Source organism: Misgurnus anguillicaudatus, chromosome 8, assembly GCF_027580225.2.
Source record: "Misgurnus anguillicaudatus chromosome 8, ASM2758022v2, whole genome shotgun sequence".
NCBI classification, from domain to species: domain Eukaryota; kingdom Metazoa; phylum Chordata; class Actinopteri; order Cypriniformes; family Cobitidae; genus Misgurnus; species Misgurnus anguillicaudatus.
Window position 1 is genome coordinate 17,276,650 of NC_073344.2, and position 27,044 is coordinate 17,303,693.

At 37.3% G+C, this 27,044-nt stretch overlaps 1 protein-coding gene across 6 annotated transcripts; it reads right to left on the reverse strand.

The window, feature by feature from the left end:
* Positions 1 to 14: 14 nt before the first annotated feature.
* Positions 15 to 22,625, reverse strand: LOC129438719 (uncharacterized). 6 transcript variants are annotated; one of them, XR_012370754.1, is made up of 15 exons: positions 22,111 to 22,625; positions 21,154 to 21,264; positions 19,851 to 19,992; positions 18,063 to 18,255; positions 17,405 to 17,476; positions 13,925 to 13,993; positions 13,701 to 13,803; positions 13,498 to 13,547; positions 11,313 to 13,377; positions 9,861 to 9,941; positions 7,942 to 8,004; positions 7,807 to 7,848; positions 7,682 to 7,723; positions 1,451 to 2,041; positions 15 to 1,311 (listed from the first exon to the last, which is right to left on the reverse strand). XR_012370754.1 is itself a non-coding variant. In XM_073870403.1 (14 exons), exons 2-14 carry the CDS (start codon positions 21,257 to 21,259, stop codon positions 1,818 to 1,820), a joined length of 3,252 nt encoding a protein of 1,083 aa, XP_073726504.1. In that variant the 5' UTR covers positions 21,260 to 21,264; positions 22,111 to 22,625; the 3' UTR covers positions 17 to 1,817. The 6 variants fall into 6 exon arrangements, 3 of the variants coding, with proteins under 3 accessions (XP_073726504.1, XP_073726505.1, XP_073726506.1); XR_012370753.1 differs by having other exon boundaries at positions 15 to 1,381; XR_012370752.1 differs by having other exon boundaries at positions 16 to 1,013; positions 1,149 to 2,041.
* Positions 22,626 to 27,044: the final 4,419 nt, after the last annotated feature.

Consider the following 27,044-nt stretch of genomic DNA (forward strand, 5'->3'; position numbering starts at 1 on the left):
TTTGAAGTGTAAAATGAGTTGAGAAAATTTCTTTTAGGAGAGATGAGGAAAGATTTTTTTAAATATAGTTAAACTTAAAAGCAAAAATTTGACATTTAATGGTTTCCCTGTAAAAATATCAAAATACAAAAGAGTTGTATTGTTCAAAACTAGCTATCTAAAAGGGTACTGTTGAACTTTTGGGTTTAACTGGACATTGCTCAAATAAAACATGAGGAGAATCTAGATTTCCTCATGTGTAAGTTGCTTTTGCTAAATTAATTAATGTAAATGTAGATTTATCTACAGAAATAGAATTTGAAAAATATTGTTTTTACATGAGCAAATAAAATAAAATGAAGAACATAACACACATTCCCGAGTCAGACACTCAAACTTTTCAATTCCTTTTATTAACTTTTGGGTTAACAATATCTTAACACCAGTCTGTCGAAAAAAATTTATACATCAACATGTATATGGTATTTCAAGAGTAACCAAGGTTTGTAGTGTTGTACTCTCACATATAACTAACCCTTCACTATGGGAATAAACCTGGGTTCAATGGGACATCATTCACATACACCCACACTTCAGTAACACTTAAATTGTGAGGACAATTTGGATTTACCTGGACATCATTCGCATACATATACACGCACAACTAACACTTGATTGTGAGGACAATGTGTGTTTACCTGGACATCATCCGCATACACATACACGCACAACTAACACTTGATTGTGAGGACAATGTGTGTTTACCTGGACATCATTCGCATACACATACACGCACAACTAACACTTGATTGTGAGGACAATTTGGATTTACCTGGACATCATTTCGCATACACATACACGCACAACTAACACTTGATTGTGAGGACAATGTGTGTTTACCTGGACATCATTCGCATACACATACACGCACAACTAACACTTGATTGTGAGGACAATGTGTGTTTACCTGGACATCATTCGCATACACATACACGCACAACTAACACTTGATTGTGAGGACAATGTGTGTTTACCTGGACATCATTCGCATACACATACACGCACAACTAACACTTGATTGTGAGGACAATGTGTGTTTACCTGGACATAATTTCGCATACACATACACGCACAACTAACACTTGATTGTGAGGACAATGTGTGTTTACCTGGACATCATTTCGCATACACATACACACACAACTAACACTTGATTGTGAGGACAATGTGTGTTTACCTGGACATCATTTCGCATACACATACACGCACAACTAACACTTGATTGTGAGGACAATTTTGATCTACCTGGACATCATTCGCATACACACACACCTCATTAACACTTAATTGTGAGCACAATTTGGGTTTATCTGGACATCAAATCACATACACAAACACACACCTCACTAACACTTAATTGTGAGGACAATGTGTGTTTAACTGGACATCATTCGCATACACAAACATACACCTCACAAACACTTAATTGTGAGGACAACTTGGGTTTACCTGGACATCAATCACATACACAAACACATGCACCTAACTAATACCTGATTGTGAGGACAATTTTGGTTAACATGGACATTTATTAAGTGTTTCTGAGGTGCGTGTATGTGAATGATATCTAGCTAAACCCAAATCGTTCTCTCAATCAGGTGTTAGTTAAATGTGTGTATGTACATGACGATCTAGTATTGTAAGGACGATCTGGGTTTAACTAAGGAAATGAGAGATTTTAAAGTTTTAACAAGAGAACAATAGTCAGCCAGTCATTTAACTTGTAAACTTACAGTAACAAAAGCCACAAACCTTAAAAGAAGGTGACCATGATCTGTCTAAGAACAATTTTTTTTCAACATCAAACCTTGGTTCCTCACGAAATCCCTGATGTTTTGTACAGTTCTTTCTCTTAGCACCGGGTCCTCTGCAGTCTTGCACTGCTCACACTCTGCCTTTGTTGCGAGATGTCCCTTTGAAATTTGGACTTTAAAATGTTTCATAACGGCATTCACTTCATTGGTGGTCCATGGCCTTTTCACTATTCTCCTTGATTTGGCCTCTGCAAAAAACAAACAAAGACACATATAGATTGAATTGTCATAATGTAGGACATTTTTGATGATTGCTTCACTCTCATACAGTTGAGAGGTCATGAGATTTTATTTTTGTGATGCGTGTCACTGCAACTAATGTATTTTTGGGGGACCTACAAACACTAGACCTTAACTGTAAATTCACACAGGGCGCAAGCATTAACGCTTAGCGGATGGCGTGTCTGAAGCATGGCGCTCACAGCACCTCAGAAATGAGAATGTAAATGTGCTTTGAGATTGTTTAGAAAGATTTGTCCTAAATAACAGTCTAAACTAAAAAAATACATTTACCATGTTAACTTTATCAGGTCTATCAAAAGAAGGATTTTATTATTTTAATTTAAAATATCTGCTAATGATGAGGACATTTTGATTATTATTTATAGGACTGCATAACGATTAATCGCAATTAATCGTTTGCAGAATAAAAGTTTTTGTTTACATCATATGTGTGTGTGTACTGTGTATAATAATTATGTATAAATAAATACAAACGCATGTATATATTTAAGAGGTATTTACATGTGTACATACATTTTTATAATTATATATATTATTTATAAATATTTATTCCATAAATATATTTTCCTTAAAATTATACATGGTTGTGTTTATTTATATTATATAATTATTATACACAGTACACACACACATATATAATGTAAACAAAAACTTGTATTCTGCAAACGATTAATCATGATTAATCGTTATGCAGCCCTAATTATGTACAAACAGAAAATTGGCCAAACATATCGGCCATAATACAGAAGTATAAAGACAATAATTTGTCTTTTTGCACCTCCCTTTGTTCATGTGGTCAATATTTTTCCCTGTGTCATTTCACATTATTAACTTAATTTCTAAACTTATTTGTTTTGGTTTCTTTGTATGTATGTATTACTTGGTTAAGGATTGTGTGTATATTTCTTTCATGTGTAATCAATGTCTGATGTGGTATGTCCCACAGACAGAACTTTGGGTTAAGAATGTAGAAGGATGACACAACATCACTCCTGAAGAATGCTACATAAGAACTTTCATTAAATCTCTTTTCCCCATAAGCACTTGGTCCTACTTATTATTTTACATATTAGATGCATTCTAATGCATTGGCGAGCCCTGATAGACTGAGCAGCCAAATTCAAGAAAATCTAACAATTTGGCAAAGCCAGCCAGGAGAGACGGATAAGAAGAACACTCATCACTGCAACAATAGGAGAACAGAAGAATTTCCAAGATCCTAGTTTCTGAAGATTACTGAAGACAAACAGACTATGTTGGTGGACTGTGTTGTGGAAGAAACTTCTTTAAAGACTTTGTCTTAAGTCTTAATTTGGTGAGTGAAACTTATCAGCTCTCCTAAAGAACAACTTAAAAAAATTAAGCAGACCAATGTTCATAGTGTAGCATTGTTAATCATTTAAGGCTTGGTCCCTTTTCTGGAGTTTGTAAAAACTGATAAACAATTTAGTCTGTTCATCTAGAGATTGTAGTAGTAGAAGCTTTGTGCTTTCTTTAAATGTCTGTAGAAATTGTTACAAGAATAATTTGGTCCATTAATCCAGAAACTGTAGAAGTCACAGAAATAGTTTGGGACTGATATTGCTGCAAGATTTTAAGACTTTTGACTGGGTGCTAAAGATGGTCTATAATCAAATTGATGAAACTTCAAGTCAATTTGCCTTCCATTGAAAAATATATGGAAAGTTGTGAGTGACAAATAGAAAACAGTAACTGAGCATTCTGAAGTAGGATTTAGAAAGACCTTAACAGTTTAAACTGTGAAGGCTAATGTTTATTGGTGTGCAAACAGTAGATGCATTTTATTATGGTTCTATTGCTTTCTTCATTGTAGTATTAAGAACTAAACAATAAGTTAGCACAAACTAATTATTGTTATTAAGAGTACATTTTAGAAATGTATGTTTGAGTGGGTTTGTCTGTATGTAGCAACTGGTCAGTCTGAATTCACACCTCTCTGAGGGCACTGCTCCTGTACTGGCCATGGCTGAGTCTATGAAAAACAATGGTTGTGGAACGAACCTGAGACCCACTACAGAACGCCATGGAACAGAACCTCCAAATGTAATTATTGTTCAGATGATGGAAAATCTGAATGCATATTTGGACAAAAGACTGGAGATAAGGACATGCCATAATGACATCTGTAGAAAATACAGTATCAAGCACTCAGAGAGTGAACAATGGGCTTTGCCGGACATCAAAAGGGCTTATGGAAAGACACAATGCTTAAGGACAAACACCAGGAAAGATGGATGGTCTGTGATTTTGCTTAAATTCAACAGCGCCTGCAGAGGTGTGAGATGGACAAACTACAATGTCAGATTGAAGCTGAGAAGGCTAAGGTTCGAACATTAGCTGAACAACTGCAAAATGAAAAGAGAGATAAAGAGCAACTGTTAAACCTGTTATGAGAAGTTGCTGAATTTGATTTCCAAACAAATTGAATCAAAAGACTGTTTCATAACGAGGACATTAACTAAAGAAACTAGCAGCAGCAACAAGCAAGTGACTGAACAACAAGTTACTGAAAATCAACAATGAATGGCTCTGCTGAGAGAGCTACCACATGATCACTGTGAAAGTGGTCGTTTAGATAGGTGTGAATAGAACCCCATTCACACAGACCTTTGGTCCCAGAAAATACCCTTAAAAATTGACAGACAAGCTTCTGTGTGAACGCAAAATCTTCCCGTAAATCCTCTGGGATCGTTCCCGGAAAGAGGACCTAGTAAGATACACGGAAAACCCACTGTGTGAACACAAAGCTAAAAACAATGCCGGAATGGGCATGTTGTAGTGAGGATGCGCGTGTCATCACAACAATAAAGTTATGGTTCAGCTCTTTAAAACAAGATATTTACATACAGATCAACATTCACGACGAGAAATGTTGCAAACTATACTGAAGCAGTTATCAGGGAACGATAAATGAGATGCAGAAATGCCTAAGGGAGGACGCTCTTGTCATAGCAACATGAAGTTATGGTTCAACTCTATAAAACGAGGGATTTACATGCAAATAAACATGCACGACAAGAAATGTCAGCAAACTGGACTGAAACAGATATCAGGTAAGTTGGCTCGTCACTTACCGCGCTGAAGCGGAGATCATTCAGCAGCGAGCATAAGAATATTGCGTCACGTGCTCATATGAGGAAATAATAAACAAAAATATATCTTGTTGCTATGACACGCATACATCGTTCCACTCCTTAAAACAGGGGTTTTAAATGCACATTAACAATCACTATGAGAAATGTCTGCAAATTTAAAAGCAGAGATTCTGGTTAAATATCCACTCTGAAGCTCATGAAGATCATTCACCAGGATAGAACGGCGGGTCATGCACTCCTTACAATATTATCCTAAACAAAAATGCACGCAAGTGGTTTCTGGAGAGAGAAATAATAAATAATATGCAAACTTCAGATGCATCGTGGACTTTAAACAGGTCACGTGTCTTTCCAGGACCTTGCAGATTCCGGCAATCATTGGCTGTGTGAATGAACAAAAAAAATCAATTGACCCCAGAAAAATCCCGGGTGCATTTTCCATGTATTTTCTGGAATGTCTGTGTGAAAGGGCTTATGTGATTCAGTCTCTCTATGTTCCAAAGAGCAGATCTACAGTCAGGCTCACTTCTGTGATGTCAAAAACAGAAGGACTGAAGTTGAAGTTGACAATGAGGAGGAGTATGAGGAGAATGGAGAGAGACGAACTCTCACTGTGACAAAAATGGTGAAGAAATGTGTTCCACATAGAATATACCAACCAGCAACACCTGAGCAGATTGACAAATGGTCAAGGGAACTACCAAATGTATACAAGCATCCACGGAAGACTTGGCATGTTCTTCAGCGACTGCAAAAAAAATCTACCCATTAGATGGAGCAGTCATTCTCAATGTCAATTTTAGGACCAGTGACCAAAACAAGCTAAGTGAAAGAGTCAAAAAATCAAAATGACACAAAAGTTGGTGAGTCTCAAGAAAACATTGAAGCTGGATGGGAAGCTGTAAAGATTCTCTTATTTGAATTAAAACCTGCAGAGATTAACTGCGGTTAAAAATACATCTTGCATGGATAAGACAGGAGAAAGTGTCACAGAGTTTGAAGATCACTTCAAACAAACTGGAACATGGAACATGCTGGTTTGACTGATAGTGAAGATTTTAACAAGGACACTGGTATGCCTTTAAACCTGCATTTGTAAATGGACTGAAAGCAGAGATCTCTAAAAAATTTGTTATGATGACTGGGACAGCATTGGGGTTGCTTTTAATCAGGTGGTTGAATGGTCAACAAAGATTGAAAGAACACAAGATGTCCAGCTGAGAGCCTTACAAACAAAATCTGTGAAGAGCAACAAGAGAGTGCAACATTACAAACACTCAAGTGCGAACATCCAAAGTGGAAGATGCAGTTATTGCAACAAGGAAGGACACTGGATTCGAGATTGCAGCCTGAGATTAAGAAACCAAAATGTTGGTGAGGACAGAGGTGGATGTTTCAGCAGCTGACGGTAGAACAAAAACCAACTCTACTAAAAGCTGTTGGGCTTCAGGAAAACTAAAGACCCCCTCTCTACAGCACCAGCTAGTGGCATTTCATCCAAGACCAGATGGAGTTTTTGAAAGAGAAGCACACAGAGAAAACTCAAGAATGGAAGCAGAAGGTGATGCCCTAGCAGATGATGCTGTTAATCAAGCCGTGAAGGAGAGGGGTGCACAAGTGGCATTAAGGAATCTCAAACATGAAAGACACTTGATTTCAGACATTAAGCAAGTTCCTAATTGAACCTCCAGAAAACAAATATGGTTGATGAAAGATTCAGCAAAACAGAGGGATGATGTCCATTTAAAAAATGTCAGAGGCAGGCCCATGTCCTTACCCGGAACAAAAGACATGCTTTAAGCTCATCTGAATGACAACCAAGTCCTGAATGACTCTGAACGACTAGCCTGGCAGTACAGGATCCTGAAGAGCAAGTTTAATGTGTGCCATTGTGAGTTAATTAGTCTGCCTAGAAATGAGGAATAGATGGGAGTAGTGTTTATCAGAGTCCATATATTGCGGGACTAGAGTTTTTAGGCTCTAGCATGTCATCTGAGGATGAAGAGGTAAACATACCTCCACTGGTAAACACTGTAGTGTCCTGCCAACAATAAATAGGGACAGTTTTAATTGCAGGTAGAAGTTGTTTGTGAATAATCTGCTTTCTTTGGCAAGATACGTTTCCCTTTTCTCTTGTGTGTCATTGCAGGTGTTCCAGAGAATAAGCAAGACCACTGATGTTTGACACCTTCACCACATTGCATCTACCACCAAGCTGAAACCTGGGAAGATCCTCAGAGCACATCTACGTCCACCATTTTTACATTACCCTAATTTGCAAATAACCTGCAGGACTCAGCAGAGTGCAAAAAGAACAGAACACAAAAACACCTCCGCCAAGTCCACATGATCACAACCTTAAAATGAAAGTTTATAAAGGACATTTTTAAATTGAAAAATTTTTCAGAGATCACAACAAGACCCTAACATTGGGTTGTTACCAAGTAAAAACAATAAACATACACATACCTGTGGAGCTGACAGGGTCATTTGGGGGCATTTTTCGTTTTCCTATAGAAAAAAACATGTTATAAACTGTATCACACATTACATAAAATTGGAAAATTGAAAAACAACAATAAACATACACATACCTGTGGAGCTGACTGGTTCATTGGTGGGCATTTTTTGTTTTCCTATGGCAAAAAGAAAAAATCTATTAATCTTTTATTGCAAAATGAGTTGCAAACCATCTTCAACTGAATATAAATATAATCCATAAAAAATACCGTTGGAACTTTCGGTCTCCTCATCCTGGGTCGACTTTACATGGTCCACCCTTTTTTTGTTTCCTAAATTTAAAAACACAAAATGCATTGTTAAACTGGACAACCCAAATACTTTGTTTCTGTATAGGGGTTATTCGTTCTACGTCATCAATGTTCGCGGCGGCCATATTGTTGACATAGAACTGTCAGTCTGTCAATTGACAAGCGAGGCAGCGTGGGTATTATGCATGGTATTATCGGTGTATTTTTTTTTAAACCGCACGATGGTGTGTGGTGTAATACACGGATGTTCTAACAACAGCAAAAAGAACCCCGCAATTAGTTTTTATGCGATACCGACTGTCAGAAAACATGAAAGGAAGGAGACAGAGGAGTTGAACCAGCGAAGGAGAGACTCCCAACAGCAAAGTCTGTCCCCATCATTTTACCACAGGTAACGTTAGGGATATGCGCTCACAGCAAAGTCTGTCCCCATAATTTGATCACATATGGTTAGCTGTAAGCAGTGGCTGAAACTGCTCTTTCAAATAAGCTGCCATAAATTGAGACAGTTATTAAATTAGTATTAATAACTATATGAACATAATAATAGGTCTGGCATTGATTGATACTAGGTAGGGAATTAAGGGCCGTTCACATTATAACAATAACTATAAAAAATATAATTTTGAAAATCGTTTTATATTAAAGAGAATAGCGGAGCTCACACGAAAACTATAACGATACAGATCCAATAAACGACATCATTGGGATCACTTTCTGAGCGATTTTTCCCACCTGATGAAGGATAAACCATTGATAGCATTAAAATCTGTTTGAACTTCAAGTGCACAAGCACTTAAAATGACAGTGAAGCTCATTGCTGAGGTCTATAACACAAGATTACCTCCAGTTGCTGTGAAAATTGACTACGTAATGCTTTATAATCTATTACATTAACTAACTGTTATGCCAAAAGGTAAGAGATTACACTGTTTAGAGTTACGCGAAACGCAGCGTGTTGATGACATCTGCAAAAGTTTTTATTACAAGCAATATTAGCATAAACGCAAAATAGCATAAACGTATTGTTTGGTGATGTGGATGATGATATAGTTATCGTTATAATGTGAACGGCCCTTCAGTGCTTGTATGATGAATGCGGATACTGTATGAACGATATAGTTATAAATATCCGGATAAGTTACGCCTGGCAATAAGGACGGATCTTTACTTAAGGCTATTGGGTCTATTTGATATGGTTCCACAATAATCAAACTCATCTTCTCTTAATACAGACGAGATGAAGCCATTAGGCTACTGCTCCCCTCAACTCAAATCTACGTGCGGCTAGGGGCAGGACAGATGTCATGTCAACAAGATGGCCGCGGTTAGCGACTTCCGGTGCTTGCGAATAAGCCCTATATGCAAGCAGGAACACGTGGACCCCTAAATGATTAAACTAATAAGCAATGTGATTACTTCACCTCACTATTGGCAATTTGGCCAATCCCCTCTGACCATAACCCTTTCATATCTCACTCTGCACTGCACTGAAGAAGCTTTAAATTTATGCTGTGTTACTGAATGCAAATATGGCAGCAATAAAATTAACAGTGACATAAAAGATGCTTATAGAATACACTTTAACAGGCATAAATGTGTTTGAAAAAAGGGAAACATGCATTTGTAAAAAAATAAGACAAAAATTATTCATATTCATTAGGTACCTCTATACGTTTAAAAACTAACAAAACTGAAGGTATGTGGACTCCTTACATTGTTAATCAGACACATTTCTATTAAGGCTAATTTGCAATTTTTTATAAACCATATAGACTAGAAAGAGAACACTTGCAAGCCTGCATGAAGACTGAAGTTTGCCATGTAGTGAATACACTACATTACTGATCCACACATTATTAAAATTCATTACATACCATTTACTCCATGGAGAGAATCCGATTCTTCGTCTTCTTCATCACTTACTTCTTCCTCATCTAATTCAGGATCAATTTCATCTACAAAAAAGCACACATGATAAACACACACACACACGCTTTACATACAAGTTCTGATTCAAATTAGTTTATTTCATTGCTGACTAACATGCTAAGAAAGTAATTAAAATTACCCAATAATATCAGTCTAACAAAAAGCAATATTTTTAAGCACCAATAAAAAATTTACAACTCTTATTTTGAAACATGTTTGGAATTTACATATTTATTATTTATACATGGTTTTTGTTTTCTCTTGTTTTAAAATGACTACGTTTACATGCACCCTCGTTATGCGATTATAATGGGATTTTGGCAATATTGCAAGTATACTCTACCTCATGTAAACAATACTTCTAATCACAATACTAATAAAAATAATGTGATTAAGCTCATAACTGTATCAAGTATAATCGTATTAAAATAGGTGTCATACGCAGTTTTTAATCACAGTACGTGTCCATGCAAATTCTTTAAAGACATCTATACAGCACTAACTGAAATGCATGTGGGTTTTTGTCACGCACCTTAAGCACAAATTCATTTTAAACTTGACATTAGAAAGTTTTCCCTGAACTCTGTCAACACAACTCGCTGTCAGTCTGATTTCATCCAAAAACAGCTCAAATAACACCACAGCAGTGAATTAAACCTTTATAGGCACTGTCATAATATTTCTGTCTTCATCACAGCACAGAATAATGAAATACGTCTGAAGGATTTTTAAATATTTTTTTTTATATGCGTAATCAATCTCTGATGTGTTACGTTGCAACTGTGCCCTGATGTAATCCCACATGTACCTGTAGTTGTATGGCCTATAGAAAGTGTGTGTCAGTGTGAATAACAAAGAAACACCATTCCTCAGGGTAGACTGCTTGATAGACCAATCTCCTGTAGGAGGTCCTAACAGGTTTTTTTGTTTGTAGGCCTTTTGTTATCATATATAAAGTTCTGTCGGGTAAAGAATGTAGAAGGTTGACATGACAACATCACTACTGAAGAACTATGCTACATAAGAACATTAAATCTCTTTTCCCCATAAGCATTTGGTCCTGCTTATTATTTTACGTATTAGATGCAATCTAATGCATTGGCGTTTAACGCAAGTAAAACCCTAACAGCAGACAGTATATTCGAGTTGCATCTGCATTGGGCTAGGTTAGCTCTAGTCATGTAATCATTTTACTGCCATTAAGTCCTTAGTCTGATTATTGGAAATAATCGCATTATTGGTTTACATGTAAACCTAATCAATGATGCAATCACTTTTGTTCAAGTAGTTTTATATTCTTCACCCAAGCCTGACTGCATGTATGCTATTGCTCAATTAATGATATTCCTGTTAGGTACTTTGTAAGATTATTCTAATATATAAAATTATGCACATACCTTCAATCTCAATTTCACTAAGAGACTTTCCTTGGAAACTTCCAAGTGTTCCTATCTCCATTGCCAGTAGCAGCTTTGAGATTTTTGCAATTTCTATAGTTGCATCTGGCAACCGATAAAAGTCTCTATGGACCCGAATGTCATGGCCCAAAAAATTGGCAAGCTGCTCCAGCTCATTATCCTTTAGAGTAAGAATCTGGGACCTTGTTGCAACCTGCTTACGGAGTTGTGTAGATCTGAGATATTCAGGGTTCTGGGCACCACCCTGATTTGCAAACAGCCTGATGCAGTCTTGTCCCCTGAAGAAACTGGTGGCTGAACACTTTGGTCTTGCAAATAGGAAGGGGTTGTCCCCATCTACTTCACATGAATCTCTCTTGTCCACAAGAAGTTGTATTGCTCCAACAAGATCAGGGCTTAGCAGAACAGCAACTTTTCTCCCTTTTTTGCCCATTCTTTCTACTCTGCTGAAATGCTTGGACATTTTTTGCTCAAACGGAGATAGACCAAGAGCTATGTCCTCATGGAGCTCAGTTTGGTCTCTTTTCATAAAACACTCAAGTGTCATTTTTGAAACTTCTCCTGCACGACGTCGGTTAAAGATGATTACTTGTGCCAGTGTCACTTTGGCGAGTTCTGCGTATGCCTGTGAAGACTCGTGGTTTTTCAGATTTTCAAAAGCCTCAGCTGATTTCTTCTCTAGGCACTGGTGGAGAAGCTGCACATCATGTGTGAATGGTATGGTAGATGGTTTGTTAAACTTTGATTTGCTTAAAGTAGCAAGAGCAGCATGGGAGACATGTTCTGCCCATTCACTTGAGCAGAGTCTTTTGAATCGCTCTGCTGCTTTTGTCAGAGCATCATCCTCTCCTGCAATGGCCCTGCAGAGAATGATGTCAGCAATTTTGTTAAGTGAATGTCCTAACTTTAGTGCAAGACTTGGTGTCTTATATGAGTGGCTCTTTTCTTCATAACCAGCAACATCTTTCACGGCCTCAATGACTTTGTAAAAATTGTTCGGCTTCAAAGCATCTTCAAAGCTAAGTATGGAGAATTTTTTTCTCATGCTTAGCAAGAGTCTGCCCACTTCCCGTACCTTCTGTCTGATGTATTCAAATTTCGTTGGATCACTTCCGTGTTTGTTGTAAAGACTCTGACTCAACTGCAGTATGAGAAAATCATTTCGAACAACAGATGAAATGTCATCATTCTTCATATTTCCCAAGATTTTCCACACTTCAGGAGAGATTGCTTGAGAGAATGTTGACTCTGCAATATCAGCCAAAACTAGAACTTTGGCCTTACCAGTTGCTTCAGATTCGGAACAAATCTTTGAAGAACATCTCCGTGTATGGCGCCACAACTCCTTGCGTACAAACAGGCCTTTACAGTATATGCAGTGCACATATGTTTTGGTACTCAATTCGATCTCGGATCTTACTGGTCGTCTTCTAACCTTCAGTGGTCCACTCTTATTCTCCATAACCTCTTGATTATGTTCATAGTTGCCTCTGTTTCGGAGCTTCTTAAGTAACCTTTTTCTGTCCTTGGAGTGTTTAGGAAGCAGAAATGCAGCCGCAATTTCCGTTTCACTGTCTTCATGCTTTTTAAAGTGACGGGCAATTTTAGACTGAGGTTTCTTGCACACATAACAGTAATTTTCGTGGGTGGAAAAAGTGTCTTTGAGGTTTGACTGTTTATCACAAGACTCTGTTGGTGTTTTCTTAAAACTCTGAAGCATCTCTGTATTGCTTGTGGTTTTGTCTTGATCATTACATATGAGATCTTGAGCAGAGCTGGATATGTCACTGACCATATCTTGCTCAGTGGATGAACAGTGAGTGGGTTGAGACACACTCTTTGCCTTCTTAGACTCTGAAACAAGTTGAGTGGTTTTACAATATGGTGGATTCCTTGTATTGATAATTAGACTATCACAGCTGTCGCTGTTTTGTCTTGAATCTGGGAAGAATTCATCAGAGGATTCATCAATGCTTTTATCGGCTTGGGGAGTATACTCTTCATCAGAACTGCTTTCTTCAGAACTGGAAAATGTAACATCCATCTAAAAAAAGAGACAATAATAAGTTTTTTATTATGATCTCAAAATGCATAAGATAAACTTTACTCAAGCACAGGTTTGATATAACGGAAATTTAAAATGTTTACAATGTGAGATATATACCAATTTCTCATTCTTCATGAAGCAGGTTTTGTGCCATGTTCTTGAACACACTGAAAAAATGAAAGTAGAAATATATAAACATGTGCTTCTTTTAGTTTTTGTCAGATCACTGCTACTTCATTAGATCAAAAGGGTCAATAACAATGATACATAAATATAAATGAGCCCATGTACAACCATATATTTGAGTGACAAATACTTACATTTGCATGTTAAGCCAAGCCATTTTCGACTAGACACGGGTCCACTGCAATTTACACAAGAATCCAAACTGGATATTACTGCACAATGAACTTCATGATGGCACTATAAGGATAAAAAGAAGAAAAAAGTAATGTATTTTTAAATCAACTTCATATTGATAGACAAATCACAACTTCTATTCCCAAATGTGACATGCCCTGTTACGTTATAAAGTGCAACTTACCATTTCATTTTCATTAAAAGCTGAAACTTCTTCCTTGGCCACTGACATTTGTTTGTTGTTACAGGGCATCTGAAATGGACAAAGCAATTGTAAGTTGTCTTAAAACACTTTCAAAGCATCACATTTATCAAATTACAGTTTCAAACTAACTTAGTTTGATCCTTTAAGCTTCCCCAAATGTATATTACTTAAAATTCAGATATTATAGAGGAAAATATTTCCAAGTGCAAACCCCTCACCAAAAGCTGAAGACAGGACAAATTTAAACAACTAACTGTATTCTTCTCTTTAACAGACAGATATTTACTACAGCTAGTGTCAAATCTAAAACATTATTGGGCAGAAATGTGCATAATTACTCTACATCTTATCTATAAACCTGACACACAACCAAACCAACAACATTTCATCAAATGTGTAAAAATGTGACTGTCCTCATAGAGAAAAACTGTCCTTATATTTCAGGTCGGTGTCGTGCCCATCCCCCCCAAACACACACAACATATGAAAATCAATGGACATCATACGGTGTGTGACCGTCCTCATAGAGAAAAACTGTCCTTATATTTCAGGTCGGTGTCGTGCCCACCCCCCCCAAACACACACAACATATGAAAATCAATGGACATCATAGGGTGTGTGACCGTCCTCATAGAGAAAACTGTCCTTATATTTCAGGTCGGTGTCGTGCCCACCCCCCCCAAACACACACAACATATGAAAATCAATGGTCATCATATGGTGTGTGACCGTCCTCATAGAGAAACACTGTCCTTATATTTCAGGTTGGTGTCGTGCCCACCCCCCCCCAAACACACACAACATATGAAAATCAATGGACATCATATGGTGTGTGACCGTCCTCATAGAGAAAAACTGTCCTTATATTTCAGGTTGGTGTCGTGCCCATCACCCCAAACACACACAACATATGAAAATCAATGGACATCATAGGGTGTGTGACCGTCCTCATAGAGAAAAACTGTCCTTATATTTCAGGTCGGTGTCGTGCCCATCCCCCCCCCAAACACACACAACATATGAAAATCAATGGACATCATAGGGTGTGTGACCGTCCTCATAGAGGAACACTGTCCTTATATTTCAGGTCGGTGTCGTGCCCATCCCCCCCCCCAAACACACACAACATATGAAAATCAATGGACATCATAGGGTGTGTGACCATCCTCATAGAGGAACACTGTCCTTATATTTCAGGTCGGTGTCGTGCCCATCCCCCCAAACACACGCAACATATGAAAATCAATGGACATCATAGGGTGTGTGACCGTCCTCATAAGCCATGTTTCCATCCACATGTTTTTATCCGAATTAAGTGATATCGAATGAAAAATGCGTTATGGAAACAGTAAAATTCGATTGAATTTCATGAATATCGACTCATAAGAAATACGTTCGATCATCGGATTTTATCTTGATCGATATATGGCTTATGCGATAAACGCTGATGGAAACGTTATTTGCCGAATAAATAATGATTTGCGATTAAGGTTTAGGTCCTTTTATGGTTGCAACCCACACACAAAACAAGAAGAAAAAGTTTTAGGTCATTTCCGCTCTGGTGGCACAAATGGCGTGTGTCAACAAAGTCAGATGTAAGTGGACAAACGACGAGACGAGATTCATTTTAAATTTAATTTAGCAGAGAAAATAACGGCTATAGAGCTGAAGATCTTTGCCCGAACCCGATGGGTTCGGTCGGATTCGGGCTTCATTTCTAACATTTTACACGGGCTCGTGCTCCGCCTTTGCACGGTAAATGAGCGGTCAAGTTCAAAGCTGCTGAATGCCCTATCAGTAAGCGCAGGACCACGCTGAAGCCATTTACAGTGGATTTAATAATTTCCTCAACAAAAATGCCTAATCTTGGTGAGTAAAGGTTTTTTAATTTATAACTAAATATTACTGTCTTAAATACATAATTTAGACAGAGGATATAGACTAATGTTGGCATTAATGTAAAGAAAGTGCCGAAGCAAATACCACAGAACCTTTATCCTAATTTCGTTATTCCCAAATAACCATCTTATTCAGAATGTATTATCTTAATTTAATTTGTTAAGAAATAATTGTTTTTATTGGCATGTTGGCCTATAATGTATTGCATATGCCTATTTAGAACGAGATGTTACGATGTTACAGATGACTTTTTTTTTTTCTTTGTTTCAACTTCCAAGTGACATGTAGCCCAGTTAGTCATTAATAAATAATGTTAAAAACCTGTGTAAATTACTCATTCTTGATAAAAGCTGTTTGCGTGCGCAAATTTAAATAATGTATGGCTGTAAACGGGTTCGGGCTTTTAAAAAGCTGTCAATCTAAATATATTTTCGGGTTCGATTACAGCTCTATTTTAGATAGCAAAAATCTAAGAAATGCCATAATTTATCAGGAACTCGCGAAGGAAATGTCCAACAATGGTTATGACAAGACGTGGGACGTCCTCCGGAGTAAATGAGGCGCTCAAACAGCGATACGCGTTTCAAAAAAGAGAGTTATCTTGCAACGGTGCCGGAGGGAAAATAAAAGCAAATTCGACCTTGATGAGATGGATCCTCGGCCAAAGAACCCTCGTAGCTTTATTGGCTTATTGACAACTAGATATTTTTTCGTTCTCATTTACGTTAAGAATTGATCCGGACTATCATTTCACGTTAATGCCTCCGTTGTCGTTGGGCATTTACATGCATCTGCATCATCATAGCAATTTGATGTTAACGTAATTTTCTTATTATTATAGCTTGATATGTCGCTATCAGCTCAGCTGGCACATAAGCACTTATAACTTGTGAAATGCCGCAAATTTGTCTAGCAAAACTTTGTTCGCAAATGTTTGCTTGAATATTGTGCGATTCAGTGCGAAAATGAATGGAAACACCTTCAAATGTCTCAAATCAATTCGATATACCAATTTGATCGCAAACCAGCATGTGACGTCATTACGCACAGGTTTTTATTCGCTTTAAAGCCGTTGGATGGAAACACACTTTCACCAGCTTTATTCGCGTAAGTTTTTTAACCGAACTTCAGATAATTCGATCGACAAGTGGATGGAAACTTAGCTATAGAGGAACACTGTCCTTATATTTAAGGTCGGTGTCGTGCCCATCCCCCCCAAACACACACAACATATGAAAATCAATGGACATCATAGGGTGTGTGACCGTCCTCATAGAGGAACACTGTCCTTATATTTCAGGTCGGTGTCGTGCCCATCCCCCCCAAACACACAACATATGAAAATCAGTAGACATCATAGATGGTATTATCTAGATTAGGTGTGACAAGTTACCCGTCATCTTTACATAGAGATGATGTGCCTAGATAGCTCTTCATCTTGCCACCATTTTCTTAATTTACACAAAAGTTTGGGATCCTGGTAAAACAGCCTGTCATGATTCCCCAAGCTACAACAACTAATATCAAGTCAGTGTCAAGAAAGAAAATATGCTCACTTACTTTCTCTTTTCCTGATGAGGAAGGACCCTTAATGGATTCATCCACGGCCACCGATATCTCATCACACAATTCCTATAAATATGAGAAAGACAAGAACAACATTCAGTAACAATGTTTGCCAAGTGATCACCATAATACCTCTTATAGGCAATTTCTTTCTTTTTTTTCTTTTAAATGCCATGCCAGATTCTAAAAGGCTATATTCATGGTGATAAATTATGCTTTATGTAGACAATTTCTTCAGCAACAACATTAAGGCTTTTGTGGCCCAAACTTAACTTCCAATAACTAAATCACAACAAAATACCTCTAGAGTAGATTATTTCTGATAACAAGCTAAATAAATAAGTAAATTGCCTTAGTTCAAACCATAGCTCAAGTGTATCTAGCCACAAGGTATTTGTTGTCAGACCGATAAACAAACACAGACAGGAACCCAATGCATATGCGTCCAATGAAACAGTCTATATACATGAACAACCAGTTTAAATATCTATAGCACTTTCACTTCTACCATGCTGTGTACACAGTAGATATGGAAAAACGAATTTATTAATTCCTTATAATATTTTCTTCAATAAAAAACTAAGAAATAAACCAAAATCTGGACACACTGCACAACATGTTTGCCATTTTAGTTCAAGAGAAAGAAACTCACTACTGAACGCCAGGGCCAAGAGGAATCCCCATAATTGTAAGTAATTTCTTCATCTGGACAAATGTCTCTTAGACTAAATAGACACAGGTGTGGCTTTCCCTCAACAACAACCGTCTTGACTTTGCAGTTTGGATTTTTGTGATCATCGTTCACCAGTCGTCCTAGCGATCCATCCTCTTTTGAAGCATCTTTGCTATAAAAAAAAATGCAGAAAACTATTACTATGAATTTAATAAAACAAAAGATTATGACTGACAAGTTAGGCTAAGTCTAGTCTATACCATCTATTGTCAAATAGAGATGGTGACAGTTATCTTTGCTTAATAACAATACGTTTTCTAAGTAAAGCTAGGATTGTCCATTCAAGGTTGAAAAATAATAACCTCCCTTAGGGGCCATTCACATTTCACAAGTCCACAGGGAAAACTCAAACATGCCACAGTCTTCCCTTTATCCAAAGCGCTCGGGCTCTTGCGCTTCTGTAGCGTCTGCTGTTGCCAAGCAACCATGATCAGCACTCTCCATAGATAGAGGCTGTTTCTCAATTCCAAGAACGCAAAGAACGGACTTGCATTTGAGAATTGAGATGTGTGTGATCTTCCTGTTGGTGACCTGACCTCTTCAGATTCAACATCGCAACATTCATAAAGTGCCAAACATACTATTATCTGCATTATTATATACATTATTTTTTTATGATTACATTTTGTAAAGGCAAATACGTATATATTTCAGATACCCTGTCAGGAAATACTTCAAGGGGCGGTTTCCCAGACAGGTATTAGACTAGTCCTAGACTAAAATAAATGTAAGAGCTGTCCAAACTGAAAACAACTTGCACTGACATATCTTAAAATACATCAGAGCCCTTTGTTTTGCCTCAAAATGCACACACGTAATGTTTTTAGTAAGGCATGTTTGTTAAAACTAGTTATATTTCATAATTATTTTTCATAATTAAACTAAGGCCTATTCCTGGCTTAAACTAATCCCTGTCCAGGAAACCACCCCCAAATGTTTACAAACAAACGTTCACTCGTGCGCTGTGCGCAGCACTACCTTCCTCAGCCATTGTTTTGCCGCAATGACTTTTGGGGCGTAAAGCGATTTCAGCGCGCAAGTCTGCACTCGATGCATCCTCGATATCAAGAACACATCCGGGTATTTTCATGCGTCCTCTGTACTTGCATTCTTGAGAATTGGAATTGAACTTCGACGGCTAATGATGGCGTAGAGCGAGAACACGAGGGCGCAAGATCGCTGAAGAACGCATATTGAGAAACAGCCTCAGTGATCACAATAATAGCCGCTTGACAGATCATACAGCTCTGGATATCGCTGTACAGTTTTGATCAGCTGAGTATACATGGAATAATACACTTACATTAAACAATGTTTATACGTAAAAGGTTAAGTTGGTTGGATGCAGACACGTCATTCTGAAAAATGTAAATATTGCAAAAAGCCGATAATACTGCAAGGCCGACATGTCTGGAATAAAGAAAACATCACAGGTCGCTTCCTATTTGAGCAGGCACGCCGCGCGTCTACATGTAAAATAACTTGTGCACGCAAGAAACATGAAATGTGAACGGCCCGTTAGTAATCACCGTCATGATCACCTTATGATCCTAATATCAAATCCCTGGCAAAGCTTCTGTCCTTCTAGATCACAAAATGGCAAGGTGATTTGGTATTTGGAGGAAAAGCTGAACTTTGTTGTAATAATAAAATAAATGTTATTACTGTAAATTCTTTGCTTTGAATCTGATAAAAAAGCTAACTTACCAATAATGTGCTCCATTCCATGTGAAATCGAACAAGTAGTTGCCTTGAATGTCATCAACATATTTACTTTGAGACAGTACTCCACGATATTCCACAACAAATGTGGATGGTTTAATGTGTTCAAGTGCAAACACACCTCGTCCTATAAGACCAAAATAAACACATTAACAATTTTGTTATGCATTAACACACTCATGGCTTTATACTTTGAAAGACATAAATACTGTAAAAAATGTGAGATGTAATTTAAGGTGAAGTAGCAAAAAAAAAAAATTGTACAGAGGATTTACTACAACAATATACAAGAGGTTGCACCAGCTGGGCCTACACCTAAGCGATTCAAACTCGTTCCAGCTACTCAAAGTCTACTCTTTCTTTTGAAAGGCAATAACCTGAGTTACGGTTAACTTTCAGCTTTTGCAGACTGTTTACATTCACTTACAACCACAACACATTTCATGAAAGGTTATTTGTTTTGTTTTAATTTAGAACTGTTAAAATTAAATTAATCAGAAATTATTATTTTTTATGCAAATGGTAAAGTTTCGCTCAATTACTGTGCAGATTGTGTTTGATGGTATGGGTCTGCACCCCTACTGAAAAGACCAGCTAAAGACTAGCTAGCCTAAGCTGGGGTGCGTTTCCCAAAAGCATAGTTAGCAGCAACGTTGTTGGTTGCAATGCAATTTCCCATTGCAAACCAACTAAGTTGCTAACAGGTTAGCAATGATGCTTTTGGGAAACGCAGCCCTGGTTGGCTGGTTTTATCTGGTCTCCCAGCCATGTTTTATTTGGTTAAGCATGAGTAGCAGGTTGGTTTTAGAGGAGTTTAAGAACTTTCTAAGATGGTCATGCTTTTAGATTTACCAAGCTAAAAGACCAGCCACCAGCTTAGCCAAAGTCACACAGCATGACCAGCTAAGACCTGCTCAAAAGTGCCCAAAAACCTTTAAACCAAACCTAACCAGCCTGCTCACATAATGCACGCATCTTCGGGTACAGTACACTGTCAAAGATGTAAGAGAACGGAACAGCTCTCATTTGTCATATATTAGCTGGGGTAATGTTAATGTAAATTTGTAACCATAGTAATGCGAATGGGATCTTAAATATCAATGCGTTTAAGCATATACACAGGGACGTGCTGAGCGTAGCCATGTCTGATCTTAGTTTTAGATTGTCGAACAGTCATTGTCTTTGTAAACTATAAACTGTACTTGACATAATATTTTTTTTAAATTGCCTAATTAACCTGTGCTTAAAATTATAAATGGAGAAACATTGTGTGTGATGCACAACATACCTTTAAATGCGTTGATGTATCGTTTCTCAATGAAGGCTTTGTCTTTGCCTGACAACACATGCTCTTTGGCATCCTGTTCAGGTTTAATTCTCCTCTTTCTCAACATGTTGACTAGAAACAAAGAACACATTGAGTATATGGTCCTAATAAATATTACTTGCATTATACTACATTAGTACAATTTTGTCAGATGCATTTCTAAATAAACAATAGGCTCTATGGCATAACGTTTGAATATTTTTGTAAGGTGAACGTCTGCCACGTCAGATTAAGCAAATGGTAAAATGTAAATGGCATGTTTATATGTATGAAAAGTGTAAATAATTAACACAACAATATAAAACAATATAACGTTATATGGCCTAAACCATCAACAGAAGAAACAAGTAAAGCAGTGTCACGTTGGTGTTTTATGACAAAACAATACAAATATTGATTTAAGATTACAGTTACATAAAATATTTCTGAATCATAAAACCATAACAGCTGGAATGACGCGTCACCTGGTCAATTACGTTTATGTCCTAAAGCCAATTTACGATGGCGAAACACAGCAAGCTGCAATTTATTGTACAGTATTACTTTTAAAACAACACTAGAATCACTACAGGGTATATTTCAAGCGGTTGCTTACAGTATTATGTTTTTAAGAGCTGCCATGTGCATGACTGAAACCGTGACCACGCCATACGCGACCTGACGATTTAATTTCATTCGCTTCTGTTTACATTTTCACATATTTCTGTATAATATAAAAACTGAAAAATAATAATCCATTTAATTTAACTATTTTACTACCCACCATGATGATAATATAGCAAATGAATGCGATCTCATTCTCCTTATTAACAATCTCATGCCTTATTAATGTAACTTACTACATGCACACAAACATTAAAGTTACAAAATGTACGACTAAATATAAACTGAACTTCAAAAATCATATATTAAACTTACCTTAAACTTGCACAGGTGACACAATCGACAGCGATAAACTTTGCTGGAGTTTAGCTAATTAAAAATTCACTGCGTCACACCTGCAGACAATCAGAAGCGCCTCGAGTTTGACCGACATCAGGTGCAGCCAATCGCTGAGCAGGAAAGCCTTCAACCAATCAAACGCGTCCATTGAAGGCTGAAACGTGTATGGCGCTGCAGTACCACCGAATTTTCAATAGAGGGAGATTATACACTCTGAGGATACACTGGCATACACTGGAAATCAGGTGTAACGTACATATTAGGACATTTTGAGAAAAAGCGGGAGGTGGTTTGTGAGACCCTTCTACGCCACTCTACGCTGCTAGACTTATGAGGACATCAGCCCTGTCCTTATTGTTACGGTATGTCCTCACAGAGTCGGTATGTATTCAGGTAAAATGTCCCTATAATCCGGCCGCACCAACGCACACACACACACACACACACACACACACACACACACACACACACACACACACATTCTGGTTTCTATGTTTTGTGGGGACATTCCATAGGCGTAATGCATTTTATACCATACAAACTGTATATTCTATTCCCCTAACCTACCCCATTCCCTAACCCCAACCATCACAGAAACCCTTATACTACTTCATATTTTCAAGAAACATCATTTTGTTTTATTTATAAGCTTTTTTACTCATGGGGACATCAAAATGTCCCCACAAGGTCACAAAAACACTGGTATTCCTATCTTTGTGGGGACAATTGGTATCCAACGTATCCAAACTTTAAAGTTGCATAATTCCGTGCATAATTCAAGGGTCCGTGTTTTACAACCAGACATACTGCATTGTCGAGCTCAATTTCACCCAGAATCTCCAACAAATTAGATTTCTCTTTCAAACATTGTGCGACTCAGAAGTCAAAACTATCGAGCTCTTATGAGACACAATGCAACTGCATTAGAGAAGTTAACTCACAATCTGCTGTAAACTGTAAGAATGCATTCACCAAGTGAACAGCAGGCAAGGCAGGTCTTAAACATTAAACCACAGAGAGAAAAACACATTAGGAGCTGTGTTACTACAAAGGAAACAGCATTAGAAGCTATTAGTTGAACAAGTACAAAAAAGTACTTTTGCTTACTGCATACTGTATGACTAAGGCTGAAGGAAGGCAATGTGTTGGAAAACATTTTGTGTCTCTTAAATGAAATGCTACTCAATAGTACAGATTGTTACTATTGTCAAATGTGAAAATCCAGTCATTTTTGAGATTTCATATCTTTAAACCATTGAAACAACTGTGAGACTACAAGTACCTGAATGTCAGGGGTTTGCTATGTTGTTGCTTATTATTCACATGAGCCTTGACTCGGTAAGCTTTGTGTATGTGTTGTGTATATTACATACAATTTTTAATAGATGCTAAGTAATATCTTTGAATAAAGGGCAAATTTGGAAATCAACTTTTGCCATTACTGTATATAATAAATGATAAATGCTTATCAATCCATCATTGTCCCATAAAGTCCAATTCATTAAAGTCCATTAAAAGTGAAAAATCCTGGAATGTTTCCTATTTTTTAAGAAAATGGACTAATCCTTTAATAAATAAATTAAGCGAACAAAACCAAATAAAACTCGGTATAGACCATTTCATCGGGTGATAAGCGTCTGGTCCGAACTTTACTTCCGGTTTCTGTTTGTTTAATGGTCTGACTTCCTGAAACTGAACTCTTAAAAACAAAAAACTCGCCGAAAATAACAAATGTTATGGGTTCCTATGTAATCTACGTGTTGTTTATTTTGCTTGTAAACTACTTTAAAAGGACTTTGTTTTTATTTATTCTTTGCAGAGTTTGCCGGAAGTTACGTGATGACCACGAAACCACGTGTTTATGTTGTTACTGCTGAAACCGTCTATACACTGTGCATTTTAATAGTTCTTTAGGATTGTTGCTTGCCACACTGTGCGATCAAGATCGTAGTTAAGTCAGACTGTACGAGTTTAATCATTAGCTTTTATTTTAATCATGACTTGACTCGAGCATAAAAGAAGAAAAAATGATGGAGATAGGTACCTGGCATTTGTATTTCCAGCGCGTATGTCCACCTGGCTCTTTTCGACATTTGTCCGTGTTGGTTAGTTGTTGTCGCAATAATTGCGTCATCGGGTTCTATGCTTCTATTGGTTCTTGATATACCGGTTGTTGTAGGGAGACTACCCATTCTCACCAAAATGCGTACAAATGCGTACAAATGACACGCCAGTCCTTCCCATTCACTTATATGGCAAATCGTTTCTTGTCGTTTTATTTATTGTTTTTATTCTTTTCTGTTTTTTAAACCATTTTCGCTTGGGTTTAGGGTTAGATTTCAGATCTGTTTAAGCAGGTTATTTAATATACAGGTTTCTCCATGTTTTTGTCTATATTTAAGCCATGGTCGCTTGGAGTTGGGGTTAGTGATGTGGTTTGGGTTAGGATGTAACTTTTATATAACAAAGTTGTTCTAACCCTAAACCCAAGCGACAATGGTAAAAAAAAACCAGAAAACAAATGAGAAAACAATAAATAAAAGACACAAAATGATTCGCCATATAAGTGAATGGGAAGGACTCGAGGTTCCGCATGCAGCAGTGAGAAAGTGTGCGCGCGAGAAAGAGGCGCTGCTGAGCGCTTGCAACGGCAAATGAAGCCGTTTTAAATAGTAAAATAAAATGTAAATGGTAATCATGAAAAATCTATTTGATTTGTCTTTATTTGTTCCAGTGTTGAGTCTGTGGCGGGGCGCCCGCTCCTTCGCGTTGGCACGAGTCTCAAATCAAACAGTGATTGACAACTGGTCCAATGGTGCGGTGGGTGTCGTGGTGTCTCTTTTCTCCTCTTTTAAAAACGTGCAACTACTATGCTACTGCTTCTTAGCGTTCGCGCGAGTCTCAAATCAAACAGTGATTGACAGCTCTCTGGTCCAATGGTGCGGTGGGTATTTTAAGGTTGACAGTAAATCTAGCTGGCCCAATGAGATTGGAGGGGGGGCACCAGGGGGGGCCAATCATATTCCGGGGGGGGCGGTGCCACCCAATGCCCCCCCTCTAGACACGCCCCTGACTGGCGTATCATATGCACACAAAATCGGAATTTGGCGTAACTATTGCACGATAATCACACTGCGTGTCATTTGTACGCTTTTTGGTAAGAATGGGTCACACAACAGGATTGTGTCTCTAAATTTCTGACACTTCCAGAATTTTGTCGGAGGATAATTTTGATCGCAACATGAATCAGTTGTCTGTGAACTAGCGATTAAAGACAGCAGATTTTAGCCTAGGATGCCAGGAATCTTTTAGGATTTCAAAATTTGTCCCAGGCAGCTAAATCATGGCTGAAATTTCACTGTGTGTACCGGGTTAAAACGTAAATCAAATGTTAACACACTTCCCATATACCAGCGGATTACCATTAAATCCAGTTTACAAAATAAATAAAATTACATTTTACATTGAAATGCCATCAATAAAGAAAAATGCTTTGTGTTTAGGGTTGCAGAATTCCAGGAATTTCAAAGTTCGAAACCGAATATATGGGAATTAATGGAAATAAACTAAAAATGTGTACAGAACTATGTGCAGAACTTAAAGGAACTAATAGGATTTAAATACCAATGTGAAAATGTGATTTTTTTTATTGTCTTAATTTAAATGCATGGCTGCTTATGACCAAACAAAATGTTAATATTTATGATTCAGTTTCAAATTTTTTCATAACATCAGAAGTTCAAAGTAAAATAGTAAAGTGACGATCTAGCTACATAAACCTTAAAGCATTATGCAGATGATTTTATCCAAAACTATACAATCAGAAAAAAAATTACATGAAGTACATTTGGTACATATTGGTACCTCTAAGGTGCATGCCGGTACCTTAGAGGTACTGGTACCTCAAAGGTACATACCTTTACCTACAGTTAATGGTACATATCTGTACCTAAATGGTACATATTTGGACCTTTTCTATACAGATTAATACATTTATTATGAAGGAGAAACTTGACACAGTCCTTGTTATAATGAATCATCTTCAGTCAGTCAAAAGCATGACTGTACCCTTTAGAAATTAATAAGTCAGACATTTCTCTATTTAAACATGAAAGTCTCGCTTGGTTTGATTAGAATCTGGTTCGGCTACGAAGTCACGAATGTGTGTAGTCTGAAAATAAAGAACTCAAGGACTTCTGTGGTGAAAAATATAAAAACACACTGGGGCAGAACATTAAACGGTGTGTTTTTTTTTTGCACTGGATTTAATTGCAATCTTTTTATTGTGTGCGCCCTTGAGGTCAAAAGTTATACAAGGCCTTTGAAGCAAATACTAGCCTACATTTCATAAATCCCTCTCTGAATCACCACACATGACATGACATGAGTTGTCACAATCAATGCACAATGACTGTGAAAAATCTCATTTACTTGGATAACCAGCTGACCAGTGTTGGGGGTAACGCATTACAAGTAACTTGAGTTACGTAATAATATTACTTTTCTGAAGTAACGAGTAAAGTAACGCATTACTTTTTAAATATACACATTAATATTTGAGTTACTTTTTCAAAAAAGTAACTCAAGTTACTTTTTTAGTTTAATTAATTTGATTAAAAAATATGTACTGAATTAAACTAAACGTATGCACTCTCTGTGCCTGTGTGGAACCTTTTTGAGTCAGAAACTGAGATGGCAGGCCAGAGCTAAAAATTTTTTTGATGAAATATGCAATTTCTGAATGCAGAACTTTTCAGTCATAAAAACACCTGCAAGGCCTGAAAGAGATCAAGCTTTAGCCAAGAAAAAGTAACGCAAAAGTAACTAAAAGTAACGTAAGCATTACTTTCCATGAAAAGTAACTAAGTAATGCAATTAGTTACTTTTTTTGGGAGTAACTTAATATTGTA